Genomic DNA, 25,929 nt, shown 5'->3' on the forward strand with positions numbered 1-25,929 from the left:
ATTGCTGAGCTGAAAACAGCCAATCAGGACGTCATCGACAGCATCGATATTCCGACACTTCAGCAGGTCATGCAGAATTTCTCTGTTCGTCTGCACCACATCATTGCCAATGATGGCAGGCATATCGAACATGTCATAACCTAAATCCGAATACCTGTAGCGACGTTTACATGTTGAATAAAGTGTGTGCAAGCCGTAGTTTGTAACAAGTTTATGGTTTATTTTTTCAAATAGTCAGCTACAGTGCCTTTTCTTTAATCTCTACAAATATCGTACCTGCAATTATTAACAATATGAACTATGTTGCAAATTAGCGACACACTTTTTTTCTCTTTTGATCCTTTCCTAGTGTCTTAAAATATGTTCCACCCGCTTTGTTAAGTTCATCGACTGGCGGTGCCATTCGCCTGTACATCCGAGACCACCAGACTTCCCCGTTTGCCTTTATTCGCGTCGTGTAACTTCGAAGGCTATTTATTTGTACAGCAGTAGTGCCGGCAACCGCTACCTTCTTCAAGAAAAGAAATTCGGACCGGCTCAGAAGTGACCGCCGCTCGGAAGTCTAGTCACACCGCCCGGCACATTCACGCGCGCGCGTTCTCGTGTTTCGAAACGGCCGGGGCCCGCGACAGTCCGACTGATGGACAAGGAAATTGCTGTCCCCGATCGATATTGTGTCGCTTTTTGTCCGATACGTCGTTAGGCAACTGACTTTCTAATCCGATACGGCCACAAAGGAGCAAAAGAATTACCCCGGGCGGCGACCGCGCGCGCCTGTCGGCGCTGGCTTGTGAAACGCTTTACTGCGCGGGAAGTTGACCGGCCACAGACTTGATGTTAAACTGCTCGCAAAGAGGCACCCGCATTGTGCGTTTGCGCTAGTCAGTGGAATCTTTTGGAACCAGATGAAGCGCTTTACAACTTCCTCATGGTGAAATCGAAGAGAGATTCTGTTCCTATCCACGTCTTCAGATTTTATCAAATACTATAACGAGCTACTGTATTTTGCTGTCTTTGAAATTGAAAGTGTTGATTTTTTAAAATGTTCATTTGCGCAAAGCCTTGGAACACAGCTTCGCTATTAGGGAAGAAACATCGTGTCGGCAAAAATGCTTACATAATCCTTGGCAGTAAATCGACCTTGCAAAGTAACTATGTGGCCCACGGAGTACCGTGTCTAGAAACGTAAACTGGACCAGAAGTTGGAAACAGTGTGATAGAAGACTCGCCCGATCACATTAATTTCTTTCTCTGCTCCAGCGTTCATATGATGTAATCTGCCTTGAATCAAACGAAACGTTGGTGAAAGAATATGTTACATCCAAACTATAATCTCGATTGTTACACTACTGGCCATTAAAATTGCTACATCAAGAAGAAATGCAGATGATAAACGGGTATTCATTGGACAAATATATAATACCAGAACTGACATGTGATGACATTTTCACCCAATTTGGGTGTATAGGTCCTGAGAAATCAGTACCCAGAACAACCATCTATGGCCATAATAACGGTCTTGATAGGCATGGGCATTGAGTCAAACAGAGCTTAGATGGCTTGTACAGGTACAGCTGTCCATGCAGCTTCAACACAATACCACAGTTCATCAAGAGTAGTGACTGGCATATTGGGACGAGCCAGTTGCTCGGCCACCATTGACCAGACGCTTTCAATAGGTGAGAGATCTGGAGAAAGTGCTGGCCAGGGCAGCATTCGAACATTTTCTGTATCCAGAATGGCCCGTACAGGACCTCCAACATTCGGTCGTGCATTATCCTGCTGAAATGTAGGGTTTCGCAGGGATCGAATGAAGGGTAGAGCCACGGGTCGAAACGCATCTGAAATGTAACGTCCACTGTTCAAAGTGCTGGCAGTGCGAACAAGAGGTGAAAGAGACGTGTAACCAATGGCACCCCACACCATCACGCCGGGTGATACGCCAATATGGCGATGACGAATACACGCTACCAATGTGCGTTCACCGCAATGTCGCGAAACACGGATGCGATCATCATGATGCTGTAAACAGAATCTCGATTCATCCGAAAAAAATTACCTTTTGCCATTCGTGCACCCAGGTTCGTCGTTGAGTACACCACCGCAGGCGTTCCTGTCTGTCATGCAGCGTCAAGGGTAACCGCAGCCATGGGCTCCGAGCTGATAGCCCATGCTGCTGCAAACGTCGTCGAACTGTTGGTGCAGATGGTTGTTGTCTTGCAAACGTCCACATCTGTTGACTCAGGGATCGAGACGTGGCTGCACAATCCGTTACAGCCAAGCGGATAAGATGCCTGTCATCTCAACTGCTAGTGATACGAGGCCGTTGGTATCCAGCACGGCGTTCCGTATTACCCTCCTGAACCCACCGATTCCTTATTCTGCTAACAGTCATTGTATCTCGACCAACGCGAGCAACAATGTTGCGATACGATATACCGCAATCGCGATAGGCTGCAATCCGATCTTTATCAAAGTCGGAAACGTGATGGTACGCATTTCTCTTCCTGACACGAGGCATCACAACAACGTTTCACCAGGCAACGCCTGTCAACTTATGTTTGTGTATGAGAAATCGATTGGAAAGCTAATCTTTTGCATATCACAGCATCTTCTTCCTATCGGTTAAATTTAGCGTCTGTAGCACGTCATCTTCGTGGTGTAGCAATTTTAATGGCCAGTAGTGTATATTCCCTAGTATTTATGTTGTAACAGTATTCTAAAGTATAAGAAGCAGACAAAGATACGAAAACATCAAAAACACATTACCATTACTTCGTCTATTCTGATTACAGGAGCGCCCACCATACGATCATCACGAATTTACCCACCTCCGAAGTCACTTAGCTCCGATATAAAGCTCTCACAACTACACAGAACACTATGTTGACCACGGCTACCACGTCCAACTTATATAGGACAATGTACAGGTGCTGTTCGCTCTCAGAAACAACAGCGAAACCCGCAGTCTTGGCTACCATTTACGATTATAGGTTGAAAATTATTGAACTACATAAAACAAAATCGTCATAGCCTCTGAATGGTTTGCGTTAGGACGTTCAAAGTGCACGGTTGGTCGCGGGGCATGATAAGAATTACTAAGCGTATACATGGTTTGTTTAGAGACTAAGCCCACTTTTATTTGGATGGGTTCGTCAATAAGCAAAATTGGCGAATTTCAGTGACTGAGAACTCGCATTGGTGACTGTGTGGTGCGCTATGTTCAGTCACGGAATAATCGGTGCGGTATTTCTTGATGGCATGGAGGTTACCGAACGGTACGTGAAAGTCTTGGAAGCTGATTTCATCCCTATTAGCCAAAGCGTCCCTGGTTTCGTCAAGATGCGGTTCATGCAGGACGGAGCTCCATGAAGCAGGAGAGTGCATGGCATCCTGGAAGAGCAGTTTGGGGACCGTATTCTGGTTCTGGAGTACTTTGAGGCCACTGACATGGACCTCTATTGGCCGCCACGTTCTCCGGTCTGAACACAAGCGACTCCTTTTTGTGGGGCTATGTTAAAGACAAGATGTACAGCAGTAACCCCAAATCCTTTGCTGAGCTGAAAACAACCACTCAGGAGGTCATCAACAGCACCGATTTACCGACACCTCAGCAGGTCATGCAGGATTTCGCTATTCATCTGCGCCATATGACCATCAACGATGGTAAGCATATCGACCATGTCACGACCTAAATCCGAATATCTGTAGTGACGTTTACATGTTGAGTAAAGCGTGTGCACGCCGTATTTTGTAAATAATTTACGTTTTTTTTCATGCAGTTCAATAACTGTTACTCTGTACTTACGTTCAAACATGCATTTCTAGCGGTGTTTCCTTAGTTTAGTCCAACGCTTGTACATCTCACGTAGGTATCACAAATATAAGATCAGTGCACGTACAGAGACATGTAGACATTAATTTTCCTCACGCTCGATACCTGAAAAGAATGGGAGAGAAAATCGGTAATAGTGGTAGGCTATGCTCCCGGCGATAAACTGTACTGTCGCTTTGCGCACTATGTACGTAGATGTAGATAGGTTCCTTAGGAATACAAAAACATGCTAGTCTATCTGAAAATTGGATTCAAAAAACCGTGACATCATACTATTTCATTCCATTATCTGTACCTGATGAAGTGCTTTGGTAGTTCAGTTTCACAAACATGTGGTTTTTCCATTGCAGTGAAAGACCTTCAGTAATCAACAGAAACCCAATGTGTGGTAGAACATTGACGAATAAAATACATGTTTAGACATTAAGCGGTGTGTCTTTAATCTCTTCATTTATTCCACCTTCATGCGTAGGCAAAAGCAGCCACAGTCGCTACAGCGAAATTTAGAGTTAGCTGCTGAATGATCATTGCCTGATAGGGTCTAGTCACTTTTTGCTATGATGAAAGTCTTTTCTGCTAATGCACAGTCTCTGTTATTTAGGCAATGGGCTCTTATTTAGGACGACAGGCATCAAATACATGTTCGGCCAGTAAGATTAGGGTTTTCTGCGATTGACCAAAATAGCTTAACGCCAATCAAGCCCATAATTAGTTACTCCGTCTTCTTTCGACAAAATTTATGAGCCATTTCTAATGACCATAACATCGACGAGACGTTAAATATGATCCGTTTTGTTTCTTTGTGCTTGTGTGTGCGTGCAAATAAAAATCAGCTGTATTTCAGGTGCCATTATAGTTGGGTCTCTAAGACGGTTTTTGGTCGGACAATGCTAAGGTATTCTACTTCTTATGGCAGTACACATAATAAAATCGTTGGAAACAGTTTTCTGTTGCTTTACATTTTTCAGTTATTTCATTTAATACATTATTATTCAGCATCTGCGTATCTTTTGTACCTTAGAACGCGACAGAATCGACGTACGATTCGTTCTGTTTCACATGAAGTTTCTTCGCTTGCTCGCAAAGCCTCTGACGATACCAATGCGTCTACGCAATAGTTCGTAACGAAATTAATCAAATACTTCTTTCCACAAAATTCGTCAGAATGCGTTTTTATTGATTTCTTGACCCAGGGCCTGAAGCTCGGCCTGTCGCTACTGACACGGCTGACTTGTCTATGAATTTTTCCAATTATTCTCTGTGTTCAACATGGCAGTACTGTATAGTATAGGCTACCAAAACTACGACGGTTTTTTGTGTCTCTTATTTTCCTACAGGCTGAAGAGTTGTGTAGTCTGATTGATTTTACAGTCCCAAAACTTCCATCGGTTTATTTTTTATTTATCGATAGTAAGACTGTCGATAATAAGACTTAATAAGAATGACGATTGAGATGAGTTGGAACTCGCTCCTTTGATAGCTTTGTACGGAGTTTTAGATCATGAACGTAATTAATTATTATATTTACTCACTTGAAAGATAAAATTTTATATTCCCCCGCCAATCATTGCTATCAGAAATATCAGTTTTTCCACTACTCCAAAACACGTACATTTCATCCTTTTATTGGTCTTATTTTCTGGTTGTGGTCATAGCAATTGCCGCAGACTTACAATTTTAATATTCATTTGCTAGTTTAATGGCGTTGTCTATTTGTTTGTCAGCATTAATTATTGAATACACCTCTATTGATAGTACAGTGGTGTCATCCGCAATGTACTGGGTGACAATTTTTGAACTACATGGGGAAAAACGTAAATTACTTAAAAACTCCAGAATGAGATTTTCACTCTGCAGCGGAGTGTGCGCTGATATGAAACTTCCTGGCAGATTAAAACTATGTGCCCGACCGAGACTCGAACTCGGGACCTTTGCTTTTTGCGGGCAAGTGCTCTACCAACTGAGCTACCGAAGCACGACTCACGCCCGGTCCTCACAGCTTTACTTCTGCCAATACCTCGTCTCCTACCTTCCAAACTTTACAGAAACTCTCCTGCGAAACTTGCAGAACTAGCACTCCTGAAAGAAAGGATATTGCGGAGACATGGCTTAGCCACAGCCTGGGGGATGTTTCCAGAATGGAATGCAGAGTGAAAATCTCATTCTGGAAACATCCCCCAGGCTGTGGCTAAGCCATGTCTCCGCAATATCCTTTCTTCGAGGAGTGCTAGTACTGCAAGGTTCGCAGGAGAGCTTCTGTAAAGTTTGGAAGGTAGGAGACGAGGTACTGGCAGAAGTAAAGCTGTGAGTACCGGGCGTGAGTCGTGCTTCGGTAGCTCAGTTGGTAGAGCACTTGCCCGCGAAAGGCAAAGGTCCCGAGTTCGAGTCTCGGTCGGGCACATAACACACACTTTATTCAACATTTAAATGTCACTACAGATACTCGGATTTAGGTTATGACATGTTCAATGTGCTTGCCATGATTGGCGATGACATGGCGCAAACGAATAGGGACATTCTGCATGACCCGCTGAAGTGTCGGAAAATCGATGCTGTGGATGACCTGCTGAACGGCTATTTTCAGCTCAGGAATGGTTTTGTGGTTATTGCTGTGCACCTTCTCTTTAATATAACCAAACGAAAAGGAGTCGCATGTGTTCAGATCCGGAGAGTATGGCGGCCAATGGAGGGCTATGCCCGTGGTCTCTGGGTATCCGAGAGCCAGAATAAGTGCTCCTCCACGACATCGAACACTCTCCTGCTTCGTTGTGGTCGATCTCCTTCTTGCATGAACCACATCTTATCAAAACCAGGGTCGCTTTGGAGAATGGGGATGAAATCATATTTCAAAACCTTTCGGTTGTCACCTTGCCATCAAGGAATATCGCACCGTTTATTCCGTGAGTAGACACTGCACACCACACAGTCACCCGTTGAGGGTGAAGAGAACTCTCGATCGTGAAATGCGGATTCTCAGTCCCGAAAAGCGCCAATTTTGGTTACTGACGAACCCATCCAAATGAAAGTGGGCTTCGTTCGCTAAACCAAACCACGTGTATATTCTAATTCCCATCATACTCCAAGGCCAACAGTACAGTTTGAACGTCCTAACGCAAACCGTTCAGAAGTTATGACGATTTTATTTGACAGAGTTCAATAATTGTCACCTTGTATATCACACTGAACCCTCTTTCGTAACGACCGAATCAGAACACACATGGTCTAATACCGAAATGGTCAGGCTGTTCAACGGCGAGAAGAAGGAGAGAATTCGAAAACTTCACATTTTCAAAAGTTAGCGCACATTCAGTACTCTGACAAATGCCTGTCACGAATAACTGACAAAATTACTTTAATCCTTTTGCTATAGATTTCTAAATCTCTCTGATCGGTGCCTTACTTTTCGTAACCATTTGTGCTATGATAAAATTCTTAAACCATTAAGTGTTTACAATGAGTTCTCCTTCATGTTACTTTCTCACACTGCATACTGAAAACAATTTTCAGTCGTGTACATCAGTTAGGGAAAAGTCTCACCAATATACACCTTTTTTCTCCTTCAGCCGTAATAGCACTTGTTGCGACCGATATCGATACTGATATCAGTTACGCTGCTGCGTGTAATGGCATAGCATGTTTAGTACTCTACACATAACATTTTCTCACTGCTCACGTTTGATGGGTTTTCTTGCGTAACAGTTGGTCCAGAGAGCAGAGTTACACTTCGGAGCGACCTTTTATTCCTAGCTACACAGCAACAAAAGTGTTTGGACATACATGACACGCAATATTTCACTTGGATTCCTCACAGAAAAGCCACTACTGTAAAATGATTTAAGACTATCTCATAAGGAAGTCGTTTGTATGGCAGTTTTTATCACCGCCACTACATTAAAGGGGAAACTGTATCGCTGTGGCGCGTTTGCGGCGTCTTAGCCCCTCGTAAGGGTGATTAACGTCCATAACAGTACAGTCTGTCGTTTACTACCCTGTTCTAGTACCGAATAGTACAACGGTTTTTGTGCCGTTCTTTCTACGCGATCCACCGTTAACGTTAATTAGCTGCTTCTACGTGAAGTAGCAATTAGCTTATTGCCAATAGAGTGCTTTTTTCTGGCTTTTTCCATACTGACTGCAAAAAAAAAAAAAAACTGAAACCTTTGCAGTTAATAGTGAACGACTGCGAAGAGAATACTTTGCTTCAACCTGGTTCTTCAGACGATAGACTCGCAACATTCTTCAGCGCTAAAACCTTCTACTACGCCTTGCAGTAAATTTTTAACGTCGTCGCACCGTCTCACAGAGAATAAACGGGACTACCAACATTAGTTGGCGTTTGACAGCTACAGGGCTCCACTGCTCCTGTAGGCAATAGCCAAGGCAGCAGTTCTGGAATTGTCGGTTGCGACTGTGTTGCCACTTCCGCTACGAAATGCATTGTGCCTGCTGTAGCAGACTATTGCCCTGAAGAAGGCAGCGCTGGTAATTGTCGAAAGCTCGAGGTTTTACTTGGAACTGAGGCAGCAAGAAGTCCGAAAACGTTTTATACCTGATTTCTGATATTCTTAGAAATGCTATAAAGATCTAAACCGCATGTGAATTTCAGATTTTGTATGAGTTTCTTGTAGGAGATACTTTAAATCTCACACATATTACAATTTAAATATTGACAAAACTGAAAGAAACCCACCTTTCTGCAAAGTTTATCTGTAGCAAAACATCGTGAGATATGGCACATTGGTAAGATCCACTGCAGAGAAGGGTATTTGCATAATCAACAAATAAAAATGTATTTCTGCGATTTCGATGTAGGCCAAATTAAAATAAAAAAAAACATATTTTTAACATGCACAGAGGAATTATAGAGATCCATACCATTGCGAATTTTAGATTTTTTGCTGATTTTTGTAGGCCCTAGAAATTTTCAATAGCTGCGAACATCAAAGCGTTGTGGCGGCAGCCTACGAACAGTACACAGCTTTGTATCTTAAATGTGGGATGCTAAATAATTTACGTCAAACGATATAGTTTTTCTCAACCTTCAATTGAGTACTTAAGCTGTGGTGAGTTTCAACCAAATCCGCCAACCTAATGGTAGTGTACGATCAGTTTAACAATGCCTCAGATCCTTGTACCAACAAACGTATTCATACAGTGGCGGTCATCATCGAGGTAGGGCTAAAAGATTCAAAAAGCGCTGAGCACTATGGGACTTAACATTGGAGGTCATCATTCCCCTAGAACGTAAACCTGACTAACCTGAGGACATCGCACACATCCATGCCGAGGCAGGATTCGAACCTGCGACCGCGGCGGTCGCGCAGTTCCAGACTGAAGCGCCTAGAGCCGCTCGGTCACACCGGCTGGCTAGGTAGGACTCATTTGAGTCCTCACACATATGCCCTGCTGAAAATATTCTTGCAGGTCGTTTTACATGAGGGTACTGTGATGTATGGCAGCTTATAAGCATACGGCGGAGCACAAAACGGTGTATGTAGTAAATTGTCCAATGACTGTCAATATGTTGATCGAGTGTCAGAAACTTCGCACAGCGCAAAAAAGACACGATTAAAGGTCGAAGGCACACTAATACGCTACGACAAAGAGTCACTTATTAATGCCAACAGTCTCGTTTCTTTTGTGTCGATATGTCATGTGCGCTGATCTCCAAGAAAACGAGCAGCTAATAACAATAGCGCCAGTTGGTAGAGGTGACCTGTAGTATATATGTAAAGAATGCATCGGTAAGAGAATAAAAAATCGAAGTTGTTGCAAGATCTACTTTTTTGGTTCAGAAGGAAGTAAAGGTAATAGGCATCGTTGACCTGGTGATAACCGGTATCAATCTCCTTGTCCACATCGGAAATTAGTAGTAGTCTTCTTGTCTCTGTCGGTAAATTCTTAGCATGATACGGTGGTATCACTTCGCAAACTGATTATAAAATATTGGACACACGTGTTAAGGCCATATTTCCACGATCTCTGAACGCACGCACACAAATATAAATCATTATATGCGACGAGAGAAACCGGTATACCCGTGATGACACAGGGTATGTGCGTATTCGTGTGGAGCGGTCCTCCAATTGAACCACCCTATAGACCGGCAAGCTCAGACGTGCCACTGCTTCTTCGCCATATATATAAGTAAGGTGAGGACGGCTAATTATTTCTTCAATACAGATGCACACCACGCTCGCAATGCCGCCGCGAGTTATTAGGAAAATTGGCAAGGGGCGCTACACTTGTAGTGTTTGAATATTTTGAGACTTTGATCTGACGGGAGGCGTTCTAGGGTAGTTCGTAAAGTTGCGGTGACCGCTATGATCGGATGACTTTGTGGTCAGAGCATCCGCCTAGTAAGAAGGAGATCCGGCAAAAATTTTCGAACAGCACCCACTCGTAAGCAATATCTGTAACTCCTATGTGTCTTAGTTGCTGAACAGTTGCAGGCCTATTCGCTCGTACACGTCCGCCACCTACATTCCGTGGAGCACCACATTTATCTCGGCGCTCGTTATGGATAGCTCCATTTTACCATGCGCGGCATGCTTTAACCTCGGCGGCACGCGAATAGTTGACAAACTTAGCTGCTTCGGAAATGCTTCCACCCTTGGCCCGTAAGCCAATGATTGTGCCATTTTGGACGTCAGATAAATCGGTCCATTTCCGCGTTACGACGGCGAATGCATTGGTTCCCACGTCCTTCGGACACGCTTTATATACCTTCTACTGCTACCTGCTATCTATTAGTAATTATTGCACGATGACGTCGAATATAGGCGGTGGCCACATTAATTTGACTATAGAGCGTATGAGCACTTGTTCATTAGAAAAGAGGGAGATGTACAAGTGCTCATCGCTCTTAAGGACGCATTTTTTTAGTCCATACTACCGCCTCTGAAAATTTGCCGGTAGATTTCCTAATCACCACGTATGCGCGAGGGTGGATAAAAAAGCAATGCCTCCTGTACCGTAACAAATTTAATGACAAAAATTTAACAGCGGAATTAGTACAGATCACAGCCTGAACTAACATCTAAGCAATACTACCGTTCACCACAATCACCATATATTGTATGTATTTGCGCCATCGTTGAACAAGGCATCAAAAGCAGTTTCAGAAAATACAGTTTTTAGCTTCCTGACAGATTTTTCTCAGAATGATTTGATAGATGTGAACTATGACGTCTCTCTCTCTCTCTCTCTCTCTCTCTCTCTCTCTCTGTCTCTCTCTCTCCTCGAATCAGTTTATCAGAACGTCTCCATTCTGATGTCATCTGTGACAAATGGGGACGGCTGGCCGCTGCGCTCTTTACCTGCTATGTCCGTTTCTGCGCAACGTCCGTTCTCTGTTACAAAACGTCTTCACTCAACACCGCACGTTGGTGATGTCCATTACAGGGTCCCTTTACAGGTCGAGAACCAAAACCCTGAGTATTTCTGAACTGGTATTGATGCCTGGGTTCAATAACGATGCAAAAGTTTACAGATACACGATAACTATTTTGAACGGTAGTGTTGAGCAGAAGAGGTCAGGCTATGATTTGTACTAGTTCCACAGTTATAAGTGCATTATTAATTTTTATGACTCAGAAGACGTTAAGTTTCGGACCACCCTCGTATATATTAGAATGATTCCTTTATTTGCTACCTTTGTGAGAAAAGTTTTCTGCTGCACATCATCAAGAGACGCTGCCTTTTAGAAGTTGGTTCGATGACGTACCTCTGCTCATTTTCTCCCTTTTCCTTATATTTGATTTCGAAATTCGTACCACTAAATGAGGTGGCACTGTAGTAAGAAACTGGACTCAATTTCGGGAAGGCGATTGTTAAAGTCACCATGATACTCCATATCACCTTAGGTGAATCCCGGGATGTTTCATCCGAAAGGTCACAACCAGTTTCTTTCCCCAACCTTCCCCTATTCGCACTGGGGCTACGCCTCCAGTGACTTCTTTGTCGGCAGGACGATACAGACCTAATATCTCTTCTTCAGTGTTTGAGTTCGGGTACTCGAAAAACATACACATGAATGACGTCATATTTTCTAGGTATTTGCTTACTTCTAAGACACTGGAAACCTTCGTTTCTCCCTTAGAAACGGGAGTATGCGCGTACGCATCTATCTCGAACTATCAACAAGCTATATTTTTGTGACAGCATAACGGAAGGGCCGGCCGGAGTGGCCGAGCGGTTCTAGGCGCTACAGTCTGGAGCCGCACGACCGCTACGGTCGCAGGTTCAAATCCTGCCGCGGGCATGGGTGTGTGTGACGTCCTTAGGTTAGTTAGGTTTACGTAGTTCTAAGTTCTAGGCGACTGATGACCTAAGAAGTTAAGTAACATAGTGCTCAGAGCCATTTGAACCATTTGACGAACGTATTCGTTAGGACAGTGCGGCGAAATCTGGCGTTAAAGGGCTATGGCTGGAGACGATCGATGCGAGTGTCTTTGTTAACAGCACAACATCGTCCACAGCACCTCTCTTGGGCTCGTCACCATTTCAGTTTGTAAGCGTTGATGGTAGGATTCAAGTGTGGCTCAGACCTCACGTAAGCATCAAGACAATGTGGAGGCGACTGATGGCTCCTTAATGGCGTTGACTGGGTTCACACGGTATTGAATGGGTCCGCTGGTCCAACTGAATCGATCATTGACTAGAAATGGTTACGTTCAGTTACCTGGAGAGAATTTTTTTCCCAAGCAGCGACAGAATTATTACGGATGACAATGTGACCTGTCACTGGGCCATAATTGTTCGCCCTTTGTTTTGGACAATTGGAGCGAATGATTTGGCCCATCCAGATCGCCCGACATGATTCCCATAGAACATTTATGGTACGTAATCGAGGGGTCAGTTCGTGATCAAAATGCTGCACCGGCAACGCTTTCGAAATGATGGACGGCTGTTGAGGCAGCATGGGTCAATATTTCAGCAGGGGACTTCCAAAAACTTGTTTAGTCCATGCCACGTCGAGCTCCTGCACTACGCCAGAAAAAAGGAGTTCAGACTGGATATTTGGAGGTGTCCCATGACTTCTGTCACCACGGTATGTTACGGTCTAGTGTCACGTCGACGCTGATGTCATTAGGGATCAAACACTACCCCACGTTGGACTTCGGCGGGGAAAGAGAATCCGCCTTCTCGTGTTTCGCCTTTATTAATTTGTGGAAGCGACGGAAATCATAAATCTGGACGACCCGGATGCGAGTACATTGCCTCTTGGCCATTGCGGATATCGTAAGAGACGTCCAGCAGGTGCAGAAAACTGTAATTGCAGGTGATTCTGATTTACAATTAATTTACGTCTGTTCTTGTGTATGTACCATTCTCCGCGTGTATGTCCCTGGCGGCTGATTGCCTTTGTAGTTGAGACTGTTAACGTCCGCCGGCAGTAACTGACAAGGGCCATAGGCTATCCCCAACGGTACTTCAGCGAGAATGCAATCACCTGCGCTGCGGGGTACTAGGAAGCCATTGGCACTTGCCAAGCCGGCGAGTGCGTCATAAAGCTGCCAGTGGTTCGTCCGAGATGGCCGCGGAGATCTCGTTCGAGCTCATCCGGCACCTGTTTCCACTAATGGCGTCCTCACAGCTGGGTTCTCAGTTACGGACCGCGTGCATTTCAAGCACGCGCAGTGTGTGGTTATGCATGAGAACACCAGGGGGATCCATAACATGTATGCTCTCTGGAAAGTACTCTAACTCTTCGGGTACCCAGAACACTGGCTCCGAAATGTTCTTATTTTTTCCCATCAACAGCATTACGTAGACCTACACCCCAGCCCTGTTTGAGGAAGAATAATTTCTTTACAGAGGCAGTTCTCCTAAGAGATCAGGCTGATATTAGGACCCAACGTAGAAGACTGCTTCACTCTCAAGAAAGATATATGAGATTTTTTTTCATAGGCTTATCTTGAAATCAAAAAGGGTAGTTATAGGACTTCGTTCTTTTGAGCCAAGTGGCCCAGCAGAGAGTGGGGCAAAGGGAATCCCAATTGCGAACGTTTGGAAATGGATCTTCATATAATGAAGACTTTCATGACAAGATGTCCTAGCTGCTAGTGAATCGTCCGTGCTGTACGGCCACGGAACTTTCCCGTTCCGAACGTTTCGTCCAGAGCTGCGCAGGGTGTCTTCAGAGGCTCAGAGGCACTCCTCGTTCCGCGAGTCTTGCCGACGGACAGGTCCCATGTCTGACAGCGCCACACATAATGGGTGAGTCAAAACGGACTTTATAACTGTAGAATGATACAGAAACGTATTGAGATAGCTTCCAGCATCGGTAGATGTGTCATTTTGTAGAAAACAACCCCAACTTTCACATAAGTGTCCAATATCGTTTTGGTTCGATGTGACTACAATTTGCGACGCAGCAATCATACCGCCTCACCTGTAATCAATTTCTCCCCACAGACGTTGCAGCAAATCGGACGTAATCTGTGCAGCGTCAACGTAGATTCGATTTTTCAGGTCGACTAAATTGTTTGGTAGGGGTGGAATATACATACAGTCTTTAATGAAACCCCCATATAAAGAAATGCAGTGGTGTGAAGTCTGGGAAGCGAGGTGGCCGTCTGATTGCTGGAAAACGATTATCGAGAAAACCTTGAACTTCCGTGAAGAAACGAGATGGTGCACCGCCTTGCTGGTAGTAAACCATCCTACCTCGGTCATCTTCACCAATCTGTGGCATTAAAAAGTTTTCAAACATCTCTCCAGATAGACAATACCGGTAGTAGTCTTCTCAATGAAGAAGAAAGGGCCTAATATTTACATTTTGCTAAGGGTACAAAACACATAAACCTGGGGCTGCCAAGAGCGTGTTCCAGGGTTGCACTTGAATCTTCGCTGCCCCATATTCTACGGTGGTGGGTGTTAACCTCGCCAATCATATGAAATGTTGACTCATCGCTGAAGATTATTGTGTGCACGAATGTCCCGTTGTCCTCTATCAGATGCAACATCTCCACACAGAATTCCCCACGAGAAACATTATCTGCATCACTATTTTCATGCGCCATTGTGAACTCGTATGGTTTCAAGTGTAAACGTATACGCAGTATTCGCCAGTATATTGTGGAATGCCAGTCTCCCGAGACGCACGTCGGATTGAGTGCCGGCCGCGGTGGTCTAGCGGTTAAGGCGCTCAGTCCGGAACCGGGCGACTGCTACGGTCGCAGGTTCGTACCCTGCCTCGGGCTAGGATGTGTGTGATGTCCTTAGGTTACTTAGGTATAAGTAGTTCTAAGTTCTAGGGGACTGATGACCACAGCAGTTAAATCCCATAGTGCTCGGAGCCATCTGAACCATTTTTCGGATTGAGTTTTGTGAACTGCGGGCAAAGCTCTCCGTAACCCGTGCGACATAATCGTCGACACGCGGGCCACATGGTAACTTATCACGCCGCAGTGAACAACCCATGTTAACCATTTTTTGTGCCAGGAGTAAATTGTAGGCCTGTTTTAAGGTTCTTTAGGGTATTCGTTGCGAAATTTACAACGAACAGTTGTTGAAGAATTCGTAACACGAAACTAAAACATACAGCGAGCACCAGCAGCAGCGAACCACCAATTCCTTTTCCAGTAATAAGTCTTGCAGCTTAACTGCAAGTATCTAATTTTCAATCTCGATATGACTATAAAAATGTTGTCAGTGGCTGCACCCCTAATTACTATTACTCCTGTTAAAAAATGTATGAAGGAGAGTTAGATTATATCAAATGACAAGGGCCTTGAGCATATCTGTATATTTGCCTTGAGCATTTAAATTAAATTGTGCATTTAATATTGCGGTACGATACTCAGTTTAGAAGTTGAACGTTATAATAACTCGTATAATTGTTTCGTAAGTGACGTAAAATCATGAGATGGAGCCCAGGTAATCATGACTATTATTATAACCTTCCTATAAATTCTCCCTGTACAGCATAAGCTTCAAAATACTAATCGCTGCAGAATCGGAAGGTGTATTTTATATTAGTTTTAAATGGCAACTCCGGCCTCCACTTCTCAGAGTGGTTCGTGGTCCGTGAATGTCTATAAATTCTAAGACAAGACGAAACAAACCAACACAACCACACTCGATAACTAGATAAACGAGCGAGGTAACCAGCCAGGCAGCCATATATATGCACGGATCGCATGTGCGATCCATCAGACTATCAGGGATTTCCATACGATCAGTGACAGATTGCTGCGATTTTCCCACACGCGAGCGATCTACGAAGCGATCTACAGCCCATACGACGGATAGCTGCGATCAGTGACTCGTGTATGGTGCCCTTTACACGTGATCAACAGAGGTAATTCATGTCAGAGGTAAAACCTATCTATCGATTGTTGTCTGTCAAAGATAAAATATATCTGGCGATTCCGTAGAGCAACCATTCATAACATCACTACGTTTCATGGCTTCTTCTCTTCTGTTACAATTAACCCCCTGTTTATATATTTCAGTAGATTCTCTGTGTAGCCGTGGATACTAGATCGTAATTTTGATGTTGTTTACGCAAAACTTTACTTCATGATTTCCCAACCGATAGGCACGCTCTGTGACAGTTGAATTTTCTGTTTTCCCTAATCGGCAAATGCTTTCATGTCCCTTCAGTTGTGTATCCACGCTTTTCTCGGTAGTTGCAGTGTATATCTTACTACGCGTAAACGGAATTTCATATATACTGCGTGCCGACAGAAGAGAGCATTTATCATTTAGAGATCGAAGTGCGTGCCTTTCTTTGTTGGCCTAAAAGAGGTCTGAAGTTATGTTTCTCAAAAATCTTTCCGACCAGTTACTTTTTAATGAAAGGGAGAGAAACTGTATTTCCCATCGTTGTGTCTGATCCTTGTCCTTTGCCGCACTGTTATTTGGTCGTAGAATTCTGGTTACTTTTGTTCCTGAATAGCCATTTTTGTGGAAAGCCTGCTTCAGATGTTCTAATTCGGCTCGAGGTGTTGTGTCGTGCAAACTCTGGTGGCTCTGCCGACAATACTTTAAATGACACCCTTCTTTGGTCGTGGATGATGGTTGGAATGTTTTTGTAAATCTTTGTCCGTAGGCATTATTTATTTCTGGTAAGAAACCACGACACGTTTTAAGGTGCATATTAATTATAGTGTGAGTCCACGACGATGCACAACTAAGGTTAAAACAGGGCTCACATTTTAGTTGTCTAACCTTATGGTCTCACATTTTAATATGTAACTGAAGATGGGACACGTGTCCTGAAACCGGTTAGTGCTTTCCGTTTTAGAAATAAATTTTTTTTTACAACTGTAGAGGATTTTATCATGGACAATGAATATTAGCTGCGTTTGTCCCGTGGACAGAAACGCGTGACTGCAACATCCTCCGTATAACCCGGACTTTCAGTGTGTGATTTTCACATCATTGGAGACCTGATGAAAGTCATGCATGGACGTCGGATTCTGTCGGACGAGGAAGTGCAAAAGTGGCAGACATCCCAAGTATTGCGATTTGTCCGTAATTATCACGATTTCAGGGCTCTTACGGGAGCCCCTGCGAAACTTACGGAATTCGGTATTTGATTTATTTTTAGTAGTTTGACATCAACATGTTTTTCGTTGCATCATTTTGTGAATCAGTATTGTTTCAAAAGTAACGCAGTTCTCTTTGACCACATGTTTAGCACAAACTATATAATACTATATACACAAACTCAAATAGTAGTGCCACTCTAACGTCACTATTTTAGGTGCGTAAACTTGTAGCAATATTGTGATTTGGCATACTGATGTTGACGCTGTCATGTCAGTGTCTAGTGTAAAGCAACTAAGTAACATATAAAGTAACTCACACTTTTTTTAGTATCCTTCGGGCCTAAATATTTACTTATCAAGCGTTACAATTCGGCTTCAAATTTTTGTAGTCAGTTTGTTAAAAAAAAAGTCGTTGGGGCAAGCCCCTGGAACCCCATCTCCAAAACTCCTGTCCCGATTGCTGACAGCTTCTTTCAAAACAGGGAATTGTGTGGTTGTGGATCAATCAGCGGCCGACAGCGTCCTACGAAACAGGAATTAATTCTCCAATATCCCAGTAGGACAAATGTCTCAACGCGTTCGGTGATTACTTTTGAATGGAACTATTGCATCATAACATGTTAGCTTTCGCGGCCGGCGTCTTCATTAATTAAAACTTTCGGGCTGAATTGCCGTGGCCCATATATAAAATTTCTTCTCCTTCCTGACGTTTCGTTGCCGGCTGCTGGCAACGTCTTCTGAGGTGAGTCGGCGACTGGCTGCTAGGCGCTGGAGGTCCCGATTGTATAGAGCGCTTAGATGGCGCCACCGCTCGTCACGTGCTTTCAACTTTAAAACTATCTCTGGTTAGTGCCATCTCTCTCGATTACAGGTCAGTTCGTTTGTACAAAGTCGACCGCCATATCTTGTCTAATTGTAATCCTCCTTCTTTTTTTATTAAAATTAGACTGGGAAAAATTGACAAATCAGCTGTAGCGGAATACGTTTTCTTAGACGGTGATCACGAAATAAAATTTTGTGAGATATACGTGATAGCTAGGACCTCACACTATTATACCCACATGTATAGAGAAGCTGTAGAGATCTACAAGCACGAAAATAATTTTGATAAAAAAGAACAAGGATTAAAACTAGACAAGATATGGCAGTCGACTTTGTACAAAGGAACTGACCTGTAATCGAGAGAGATGGCACTAGCCAGAGATAGTTTTAAAGTCGAAAGCACGTGATGAGCGGTGGCGCCATCTAAGCGCTCTATATAAGCGGGACCTGCAGCGCCTAGCAGCCAGTCGCCGACCCACCTCAGAAGATGTTGCCCGCAGTAGGCAACGAAACGTCAGGAAGGAGTAGTAGTTTTATATATGGACCACGGCAATTCAGCCCGGAAGCTTTAATTAATGGAACTACTGCATGCTCCGGTTGTGGTTGGTTTTCGGTTTCTATTTTGCTGCCCCTCACACACTACACATGTCGTACACTTTACTCTGTAAATACACAAACAGATCCCGCAACTCGACTTTACAATCTCCCGCCTCCAATTGCCAGCACTTTTGCATTCACTGCCTTGCCTTGCATTCGTCTGCTCCATTCCCCCTCCCTCCACCCCCTCGCCCCCACCCTGACTCCTCACACACACACACACACACACACACACACACACACACGGGATGTCCAGACGATTAGTTGCCACAGTACCCGATTACTCACTCCCGTAATTACTTAGATGCATGTGAACTGGACGGGCGGGCGGCTGCGCGCCCGCCGTGCTGCAGTGCTGAATCGCCGCCTCCGCCTGCATTGCAGGACCGGCTGACGGGGCACGGAGCGATCGCGTCCATCGGCTCGGTGGCGGCGGGCACGGGCGGCTCGTCGCCGTTCAGTGCTTCGCACCACCACCATCACCACCACCACCACCGCGGCTCGGGGGCGGGCTCGGGCGGCGCCGGGGGCGGCGCGGGCGGCGCGGGCGGCGGCATGACGCCCACGTCGCACCACCACGCCGCCGCCGCCGCCGCCGCCTCCGACTTCCAGCCGCCCTACTTCCCGCCGCCGTTCCCGCCCCCGCCGCCTGTCTCGCACCACGGCCACCACGCGCAAGGCCACGGCTCTCCGGGCGCAGGTAAGTCGCTGCCTTCCAAACTCTCCACCTTCTCCAGTATCTCACTTCCAGAACATTCCTTCCGCGTCATTCGCGGACCTTTCGTACGGTGGCCCACTCTGTGGTTACTAGCTTTCCCCGTATATTTGTAACATGTATCCTGCCCCACATTTTGTTTGTGCATCCTTATGGTCTCACATTTTAACATGCTGCTCAAAAAAAAAAAGATATCAAATGGATCTAAATAGAGCCCGCCTCCACGTGGCGGGACAAGGGCAACGGTGTGAGTGGGGACGGGAGCCGGTGTGGTGTTACTTTCAGTGACTCCGGACCCCGGACCCAGTCACAGCGGCTAAGTGTCAACATACGGCCCACCATAAGAAATTAGACGGTGGGTCATAAAATATAAGCAGCTAGTGAAAAATAAAATTAACATGTACCTGAAGATGGGACACATGTTCTGAAACCAGCTAGTGCTTTCCGTTTTAGAAATAAAATTTTTTTACAACTGTAGAGAATTTTGTCATGGACAATGAATAATAGCTGCGTATGTCCCGTGGACAGAAACGCGGGACTGCAACATCTTCCTTTATTTCCCTGACTGCTCCACAGCACTCCAGCGTGCAAATTAATTATAGTCCTGTTTCTACATCTACATGACTACTTTGCAATTCACATTTAAGTGCTTGGCAGAGGGTTCATCGAACCACAATCATACTATCTCTCTACTATTCCATTCCCGAACAGCGAGCGGGAAAAACGACCACCTAAACCTTTCCGTTCGCGCTCTGATTTCTCTTATTTTATTTTGATGATCATTCCTACCTATGTAGGTTGGGCTCAACAAAATATTTTCGCATTCGGAAGAGAAAGTTGGTGACTGAAATTTCGTAAAAAGGTCTCGCCGCGACGAAAAACGTCTATGCTGTAATGACTTCCATCCCAACTCGTGTATCATATCTGCCACACTCTCTCCCCTATAACGTGATAATACAAAACGAGCTGCCCTTTTTTGCACCCTTTCGATGTCCTCCGTCAATCCTACCGGGTAAGGATCCCACACCGCGCAGAAATATTCTAACAGAGGACGAACGAGTGTAGTGTAAGCTGTCTCTTTAGTGGACTTGTTGCATCTTCCAAGTGTCCTGCCAATGAAACGCAACCTTTGGCTCGCCTTCCCGACAATATTATCTATGTGGTCCTTCCAAATGAAGTTGTTCGTACTTTTAACACCCAGGTACTTAGTTGAATTGACAGCCTTGAGAATTGTACTATTTATCGAGTAATCGAATTCCAACGGATTTCTTTTGGAACTCATATGGATCATCTCACACTTTTCGTTATTTAGCGTCAACTGCCACCTGACACACCGTACAGCAATCTTTTCTAAATCGCTTTGCAACTGATACTGGTCTTCGGATAACCTTACTAGACGGTAAGTTACAGCATCATCTGCGAACAATCTAAGAGAACTGCTCAGATTGTCACCCAGGTCATTTATATAGATCAGGAACAGCAGAGGGCCCAGGACGCTTCCCTGGGGAACACCTGATATCACTTCAGTTTTACTCGATGATTTGCTGTCTATTACTACGAACTGCGACCTTCCTGACAGGAAATCACGAATCCAGTCGCACAACTGAGACGATACCCCATAGCTCCGCAGCTTGATTAGAAGTCGCTTGTGAGGAACGGTGTCAAAAGCTTTCCGGAAATCTAGAAATACGGAATCAACTTGAGATCCCCTGTCGATAGCGGCCATTACTTCGTGCGAATAAAGAGCTAGCTGCGTTACACAAGAGCGATGTTTTCTGAAGCCATGCTGATTACGTGTCAATAGATCGTTCCCTTCGAGGTGATTCATAATGTTTGAATACAGTATATGCTCCAAAACCCTACTACAAACCGACGTCAATGATATAGGTCTCGTGACTTTGGAATATGTGAGTGCTGCAGTCGTTTATAAACGAGCCTGAGGCTGAAGGAATCGTAATGTCATTGCCTGCCGGAGAACGTGTGGTCCTTCCAAGAGCGCAGAAGCTCCAGATTCGCAGATAGAGGGACGCAGGCATCCATTGGGATCAGTCGTGCTGAAAACAGAGAAGTGGAGGCTTCAAAAGAAGAGTAAAGAGGTGTAGGAGGGCGGTTTAAAGAGTCTGGGGCGAAAATGTGGCTTTAGGGGAGGTAAAGGAATAGAGAGGCAATTCTGACGTTGCAGCTGATAAAGGAACCAAAACTAAAGAAAAATCAAGACACGTTCATAAGTTTTGTCGACCTGGAAAACACGTTCGACAATGTAAAATGGTGCAACATGTTCGAAATTCTGAGAAAAATAGGGGTAAGCTATAGGGAGAGACGGGTAATATACAATATGTACAAGAGCCAAGAGGGAATAATAAGAGTGGACGACCAAAGACGAAGTGCTCGGATTACAAAGGGTGTAAGATAGAGATGTAGTCTTTGTGCCTAAAGTTCAATCTGTACATGGAAGAAGCAATTGTGGAAATAAAAGAAAGGTTCAGGAGTGGATTTAAAATTCAAGGTGAAAGTATATCAATGATACGATTCGCTGATGACATTGCTATCCTAAATGAAACTGATGAAGAATTACATGATGTGCTGAATGGAATGTATGGAAACGGCCTTGCCGCAATGGATATCCCGTGAAATCACCAAAGCTAAGCGCTGTCGGGCGTGGTCGGCACTTGGATGGGTGACTATCCAGGCCGCCATGCGCTGTTGCCATTTTTCGGGCTGCACTCAGCATCGTGATGCCAATTGAGGAGCTACTCGACTGATTAGTAGCGGCTTCGGCCAAGAACACCATCTCACGACCGGGAGAGCGGTATGCTGACCCCACGCCCCTAATATTCGCATCCTCCACCGAGGATGACACGGCGGTCGGATGGTCCCGGTAGGTCACTCGTGGCCTGAAGATGGAGTGCTGAATGGAATGAACAGTCTAATGAGTACAGAATATGCACTGAGAGTAAATCGAAGAAAGACGAAAGTAATGAGAAATAGCAGAAATGAGAACAGCGAGAAACTTAACGTCAGAATAGATCGTCACGAAGTAGATGCAGTTAAGGAGTTCTAGGACGTGGGCAGCAAAATAACCATCGGCGGACGGACAAGGAGGACATCAAAAGCAGACTAGCAATGGCAAAAAGGGCATTCCTGACCAAGACAAGTCTACTAATATCAAACACAGGCCTTAATTCGAGGAAAAAATTTCTGAGAATGTACGTTTGGAGCATAGTAGTGAAACATGGACTGTGGAAAAACCGGAACAGAAGAGAATCGAAGCATATGAGTTGTGGTGCTACAGACTGTTGAAAATAGTGTGGTCTGATAAAGTAAAGAATGAGGAGGTTCTGCCCAGAATCGGAGGGGAAAGTAATATGTGGTGGTCCAGCGATCCTCCGGCTTTTTCATCCCATCGGAAAAATCGGTTGTGTCACACTCTGCAAAATACTCGTTGACTGCAACTTTCGCTTCCTCATTTGCTGAAAAGTTCTTCCCAGCAAGCCAAAGTTTCAAATAAGGATACAGGCAGAACTTATTAGGGGCTAAGCCTTGTGATAATGGTGAATGAGGAACCACCACAATTAGTTCATGCACTTTCGTCGTTGTTATCGCTGATGTTTGGGATGGTGCCTTGTCCTTGTGAAAAAGCATTTTTTTGCGTACTAGCCTTCCCTTTTTTCAGCCAACGCAAGTTTCAAACGACTCAACAGTGAAGCATAATAGGGTCCAGTTAATGTTCTGCCTTTTCGCAAGTAATCTACGTCGATCATTTCTTGGGAATCCCAGAAAACATCGGCCAACAGCTTATCAGCTGACAAAACGGTCTTTCCATTTAGGTCAGCCTTTGTCCATTGTTTTAAGTACCATTTTGACTCTGGTGCGTTATGATGGATCCATATTTGCTACTCAGAAAGTCACAAATTGACGCAAAAATCTTGCGGATTGCTATTAAACATCGCCAGACATTGTGATGAAATGTTGTGACGGATGCGCTTTTGGTCGGCTGTGCGCAATCGCGACATCCACATCGCAGACAGCTTCTTCATAGTCTGTTCTCCTTGCAGGATATTATGCAGTCGTTCAGTTGATATGCCTGGAGTCTCAGCAAACTCGTGAAATTTTGTTCGGGGGTCTTGTATTACCCTATCATAAACTTAGGCAATGGTTTCCTTCGTCGTGACCTCAACTGGACGCTCAGAACACGCTTCATCTTCGGTTCTTGTCCGACCACGTTTACGTCATTAATCCAAAAATAAATAGACTTCAGTGATGGTGCACTTCGTCCAGTTCTGTTTTGATCTGTCAGGCACTCTAACCCTTGAAATGAAAATATTTTCAACAGAACAAAACCCGGTTTTCTCCAGTTTCAATCGCAATCAACCAGTTTAGACGGCTGTGAACACTGAACGAATTGTACATCGTTGAAATTCTTTGTACAATATTCGGAATAGCCAGACTTACCAGCCATGAAGGAGGGACAAACGTGTTCCATTCTTTCATGGAAATTTACCAAAATTATCAAACCACCAGGAGTGCCAGGAACTGAGAGCTCTGGAGGTCAGGTCAGTTGCAAGTGTCGAGGTGTGCCACAAGCTATTCAAGGGAGGACCGATGTCGTTGACCGGTGACGCATTACAGATATCAGTGTCCAGCAGGTGGATATCCTCATTATGAAACACCGGCGAATTACAGTGGCAGCCATTGCACATCTGGTCAGGTCAGTTGGAAGTGTCAAGGCGTGTCTCAAGACATCCAGGGGAGAACCGACGTCGTTGTCCGATGATGCACTACCAATACCAGTGTTCAGCAGTTCGAAACCCTTATTATTGAACACCGGCGAATTACGGCGGCAGCCATTGCTCCTGAGGAAATATGAAGATGCACAGTGTGACAGTTGTTCTTCATCCTGGGGCCACACAACAAGAGTATCATCCATATCATGTCGTGGCAAGAAGTCGACGATATCCGGCTACAATTCCTAAACTTCACGGAATTCCCTGAACATTTTTGCACTTGCTTCATTCACAGACGTATACCTGCAAAACAGACACAGAATTAAATACGTATCGTTATCGTTTTATTTTATTTATTTTTGTTCACCCTCCAGGGTAGCCGAGAGCACTAACGTGCTGCTTCCTGGCCTCGGGTAGGCGCGCCGGCCCCAGATCGAATCCGCCTGGCGGCCGTTGTGCCGGCCAGCCTAGATGTTTTTAGGCGGTTATCCGCATCCTAATAGGTGAATACCGGGCTGGTCCCCACGCCCCTCCTCACTTACACGACTCGCAGACATTTGAAACACATTCATGCTCTTTCACGATCTATACTAGACGCAGACAGCTGGGGTACACTACTTCCGTCCCGGGGGATGTAGGATGGCGGCAGGAATGGCATCTGGCCACCCCTTAAGATTAATCATGCCAATTTCGTACTTAAACCTGCCGACCCTACGCACAATACGGGATAAAGGCAGTAGCAAAAGAAGACTTCTTTAATTTTTGTTGATGAGTTTAAACTTTCATTAAAACTGTTCATCTCCACCTAATGTTTGCAAGTTAGTTGTCATGTACGAATGAGTCAAGCTGTTTACAGTGAACACATAGTGTGTCGTGGGGCGATCAATCTGTTTTTAAAGAAATTCAAAAGCCACGATCACTTCAATCGTATATTAGATGACCGGTTTCAGCACTCTGATGGTGCCATCATCAGATCTGAAACGTGGATAAATGACAATCCACGTTTCAGATCTGATGTGGCACCTTCAGAGTGCTGAAACCGGTCATTTAATAAACGATTGAAGCGATCGTGACTTTTCAATTATTTTAGAGTCAAGCTGTTTTGCACTCAGGAGTGTTTTCCTCCTTTAGCGGTCTGAGGAGGAGAAAACTTCCCGCCAGATTAAAACTGTGTGCCGCACAGAGACTCGAAGTCGGGACCTTTCACGTTTCGCGGGCAAGTGCTCTACCATCTGAGTTAGCCAAGTCGTGCTTCGAGTCTCGGTCCGGTACACCGTTTTAATCTGCCAGGAAGTTTCGTATCAGCGCACACTCCGCTGCAGAGTGAAAATCTCATTCTGAGGAGGTGGTAGTGATGGTGATGGTGATGGCGCTGTTGTTGTGCGGCAGGTGGCGGCGGCGCGGGCGGCGCGGGCAGCGGCGCGGGCCAGCTGGACTACCTCAACTCGGTGGCGGCGGCCGCGGCGGCGGACCCCTACTCGCAGACGCTCAGCTCGCTGCACCAGGCGCACCATTACAACCAGCTGACCGCCGCCGCCGTGTCCGCGGGGCAGCGCGGCGCGCACGACGCCCTGCGGCGCTCCGACGCCGACGCCCTGCACGTGGTGAGTGGCCGCGCGCCCTAGCACTGCACCCTCACTCCCAGCGCACGGCCGGTCCTGTCTCCTTAAGCACGGTCGTTGGACAAATTGCATCCTTATACTTAAACATATACAGGGTGTTTCAAAAATGACC

At 45.1% G+C, this 25,929-nt stretch overlaps 1 protein-coding gene across 4 annotated transcripts in view; it reads left to right on the forward strand.

Annotated features, from left to right (window-relative positions):
• Positions 1 to 25,929, forward strand: part of LOC126278314 (transcription factor AP-2-epsilon) — a 750,640-nt gene that overhangs the window by 429,795 nt on the left and 294,916 nt on the right. For all 4 annotated transcript variants that reach the window (XM_049978331.1, XM_049978332.1, XM_049978333.1 and 1 more), the window contains 2 exons: positions 19,141 to 19,456; positions 25,585 to 25,799. In XM_049978331.1, the coding sequence (XP_049834288.1) occupies positions 19,141 to 19,456; positions 25,585 to 25,799 (531 nt within the window). The remainder of the gene's footprint in view (positions 1 to 19,140; positions 19,457 to 25,584; positions 25,800 to 25,929) is intronic.

The sequence above is a fragment of the Schistocerca gregaria genome, chromosome 6 (assembly GCF_023897955.1).
Source record: "Schistocerca gregaria isolate iqSchGreg1 chromosome 6, iqSchGreg1.2, whole genome shotgun sequence".
Taxonomy (NCBI): domain Eukaryota; kingdom Metazoa; phylum Arthropoda; class Insecta; order Orthoptera; family Acrididae; genus Schistocerca; species Schistocerca gregaria.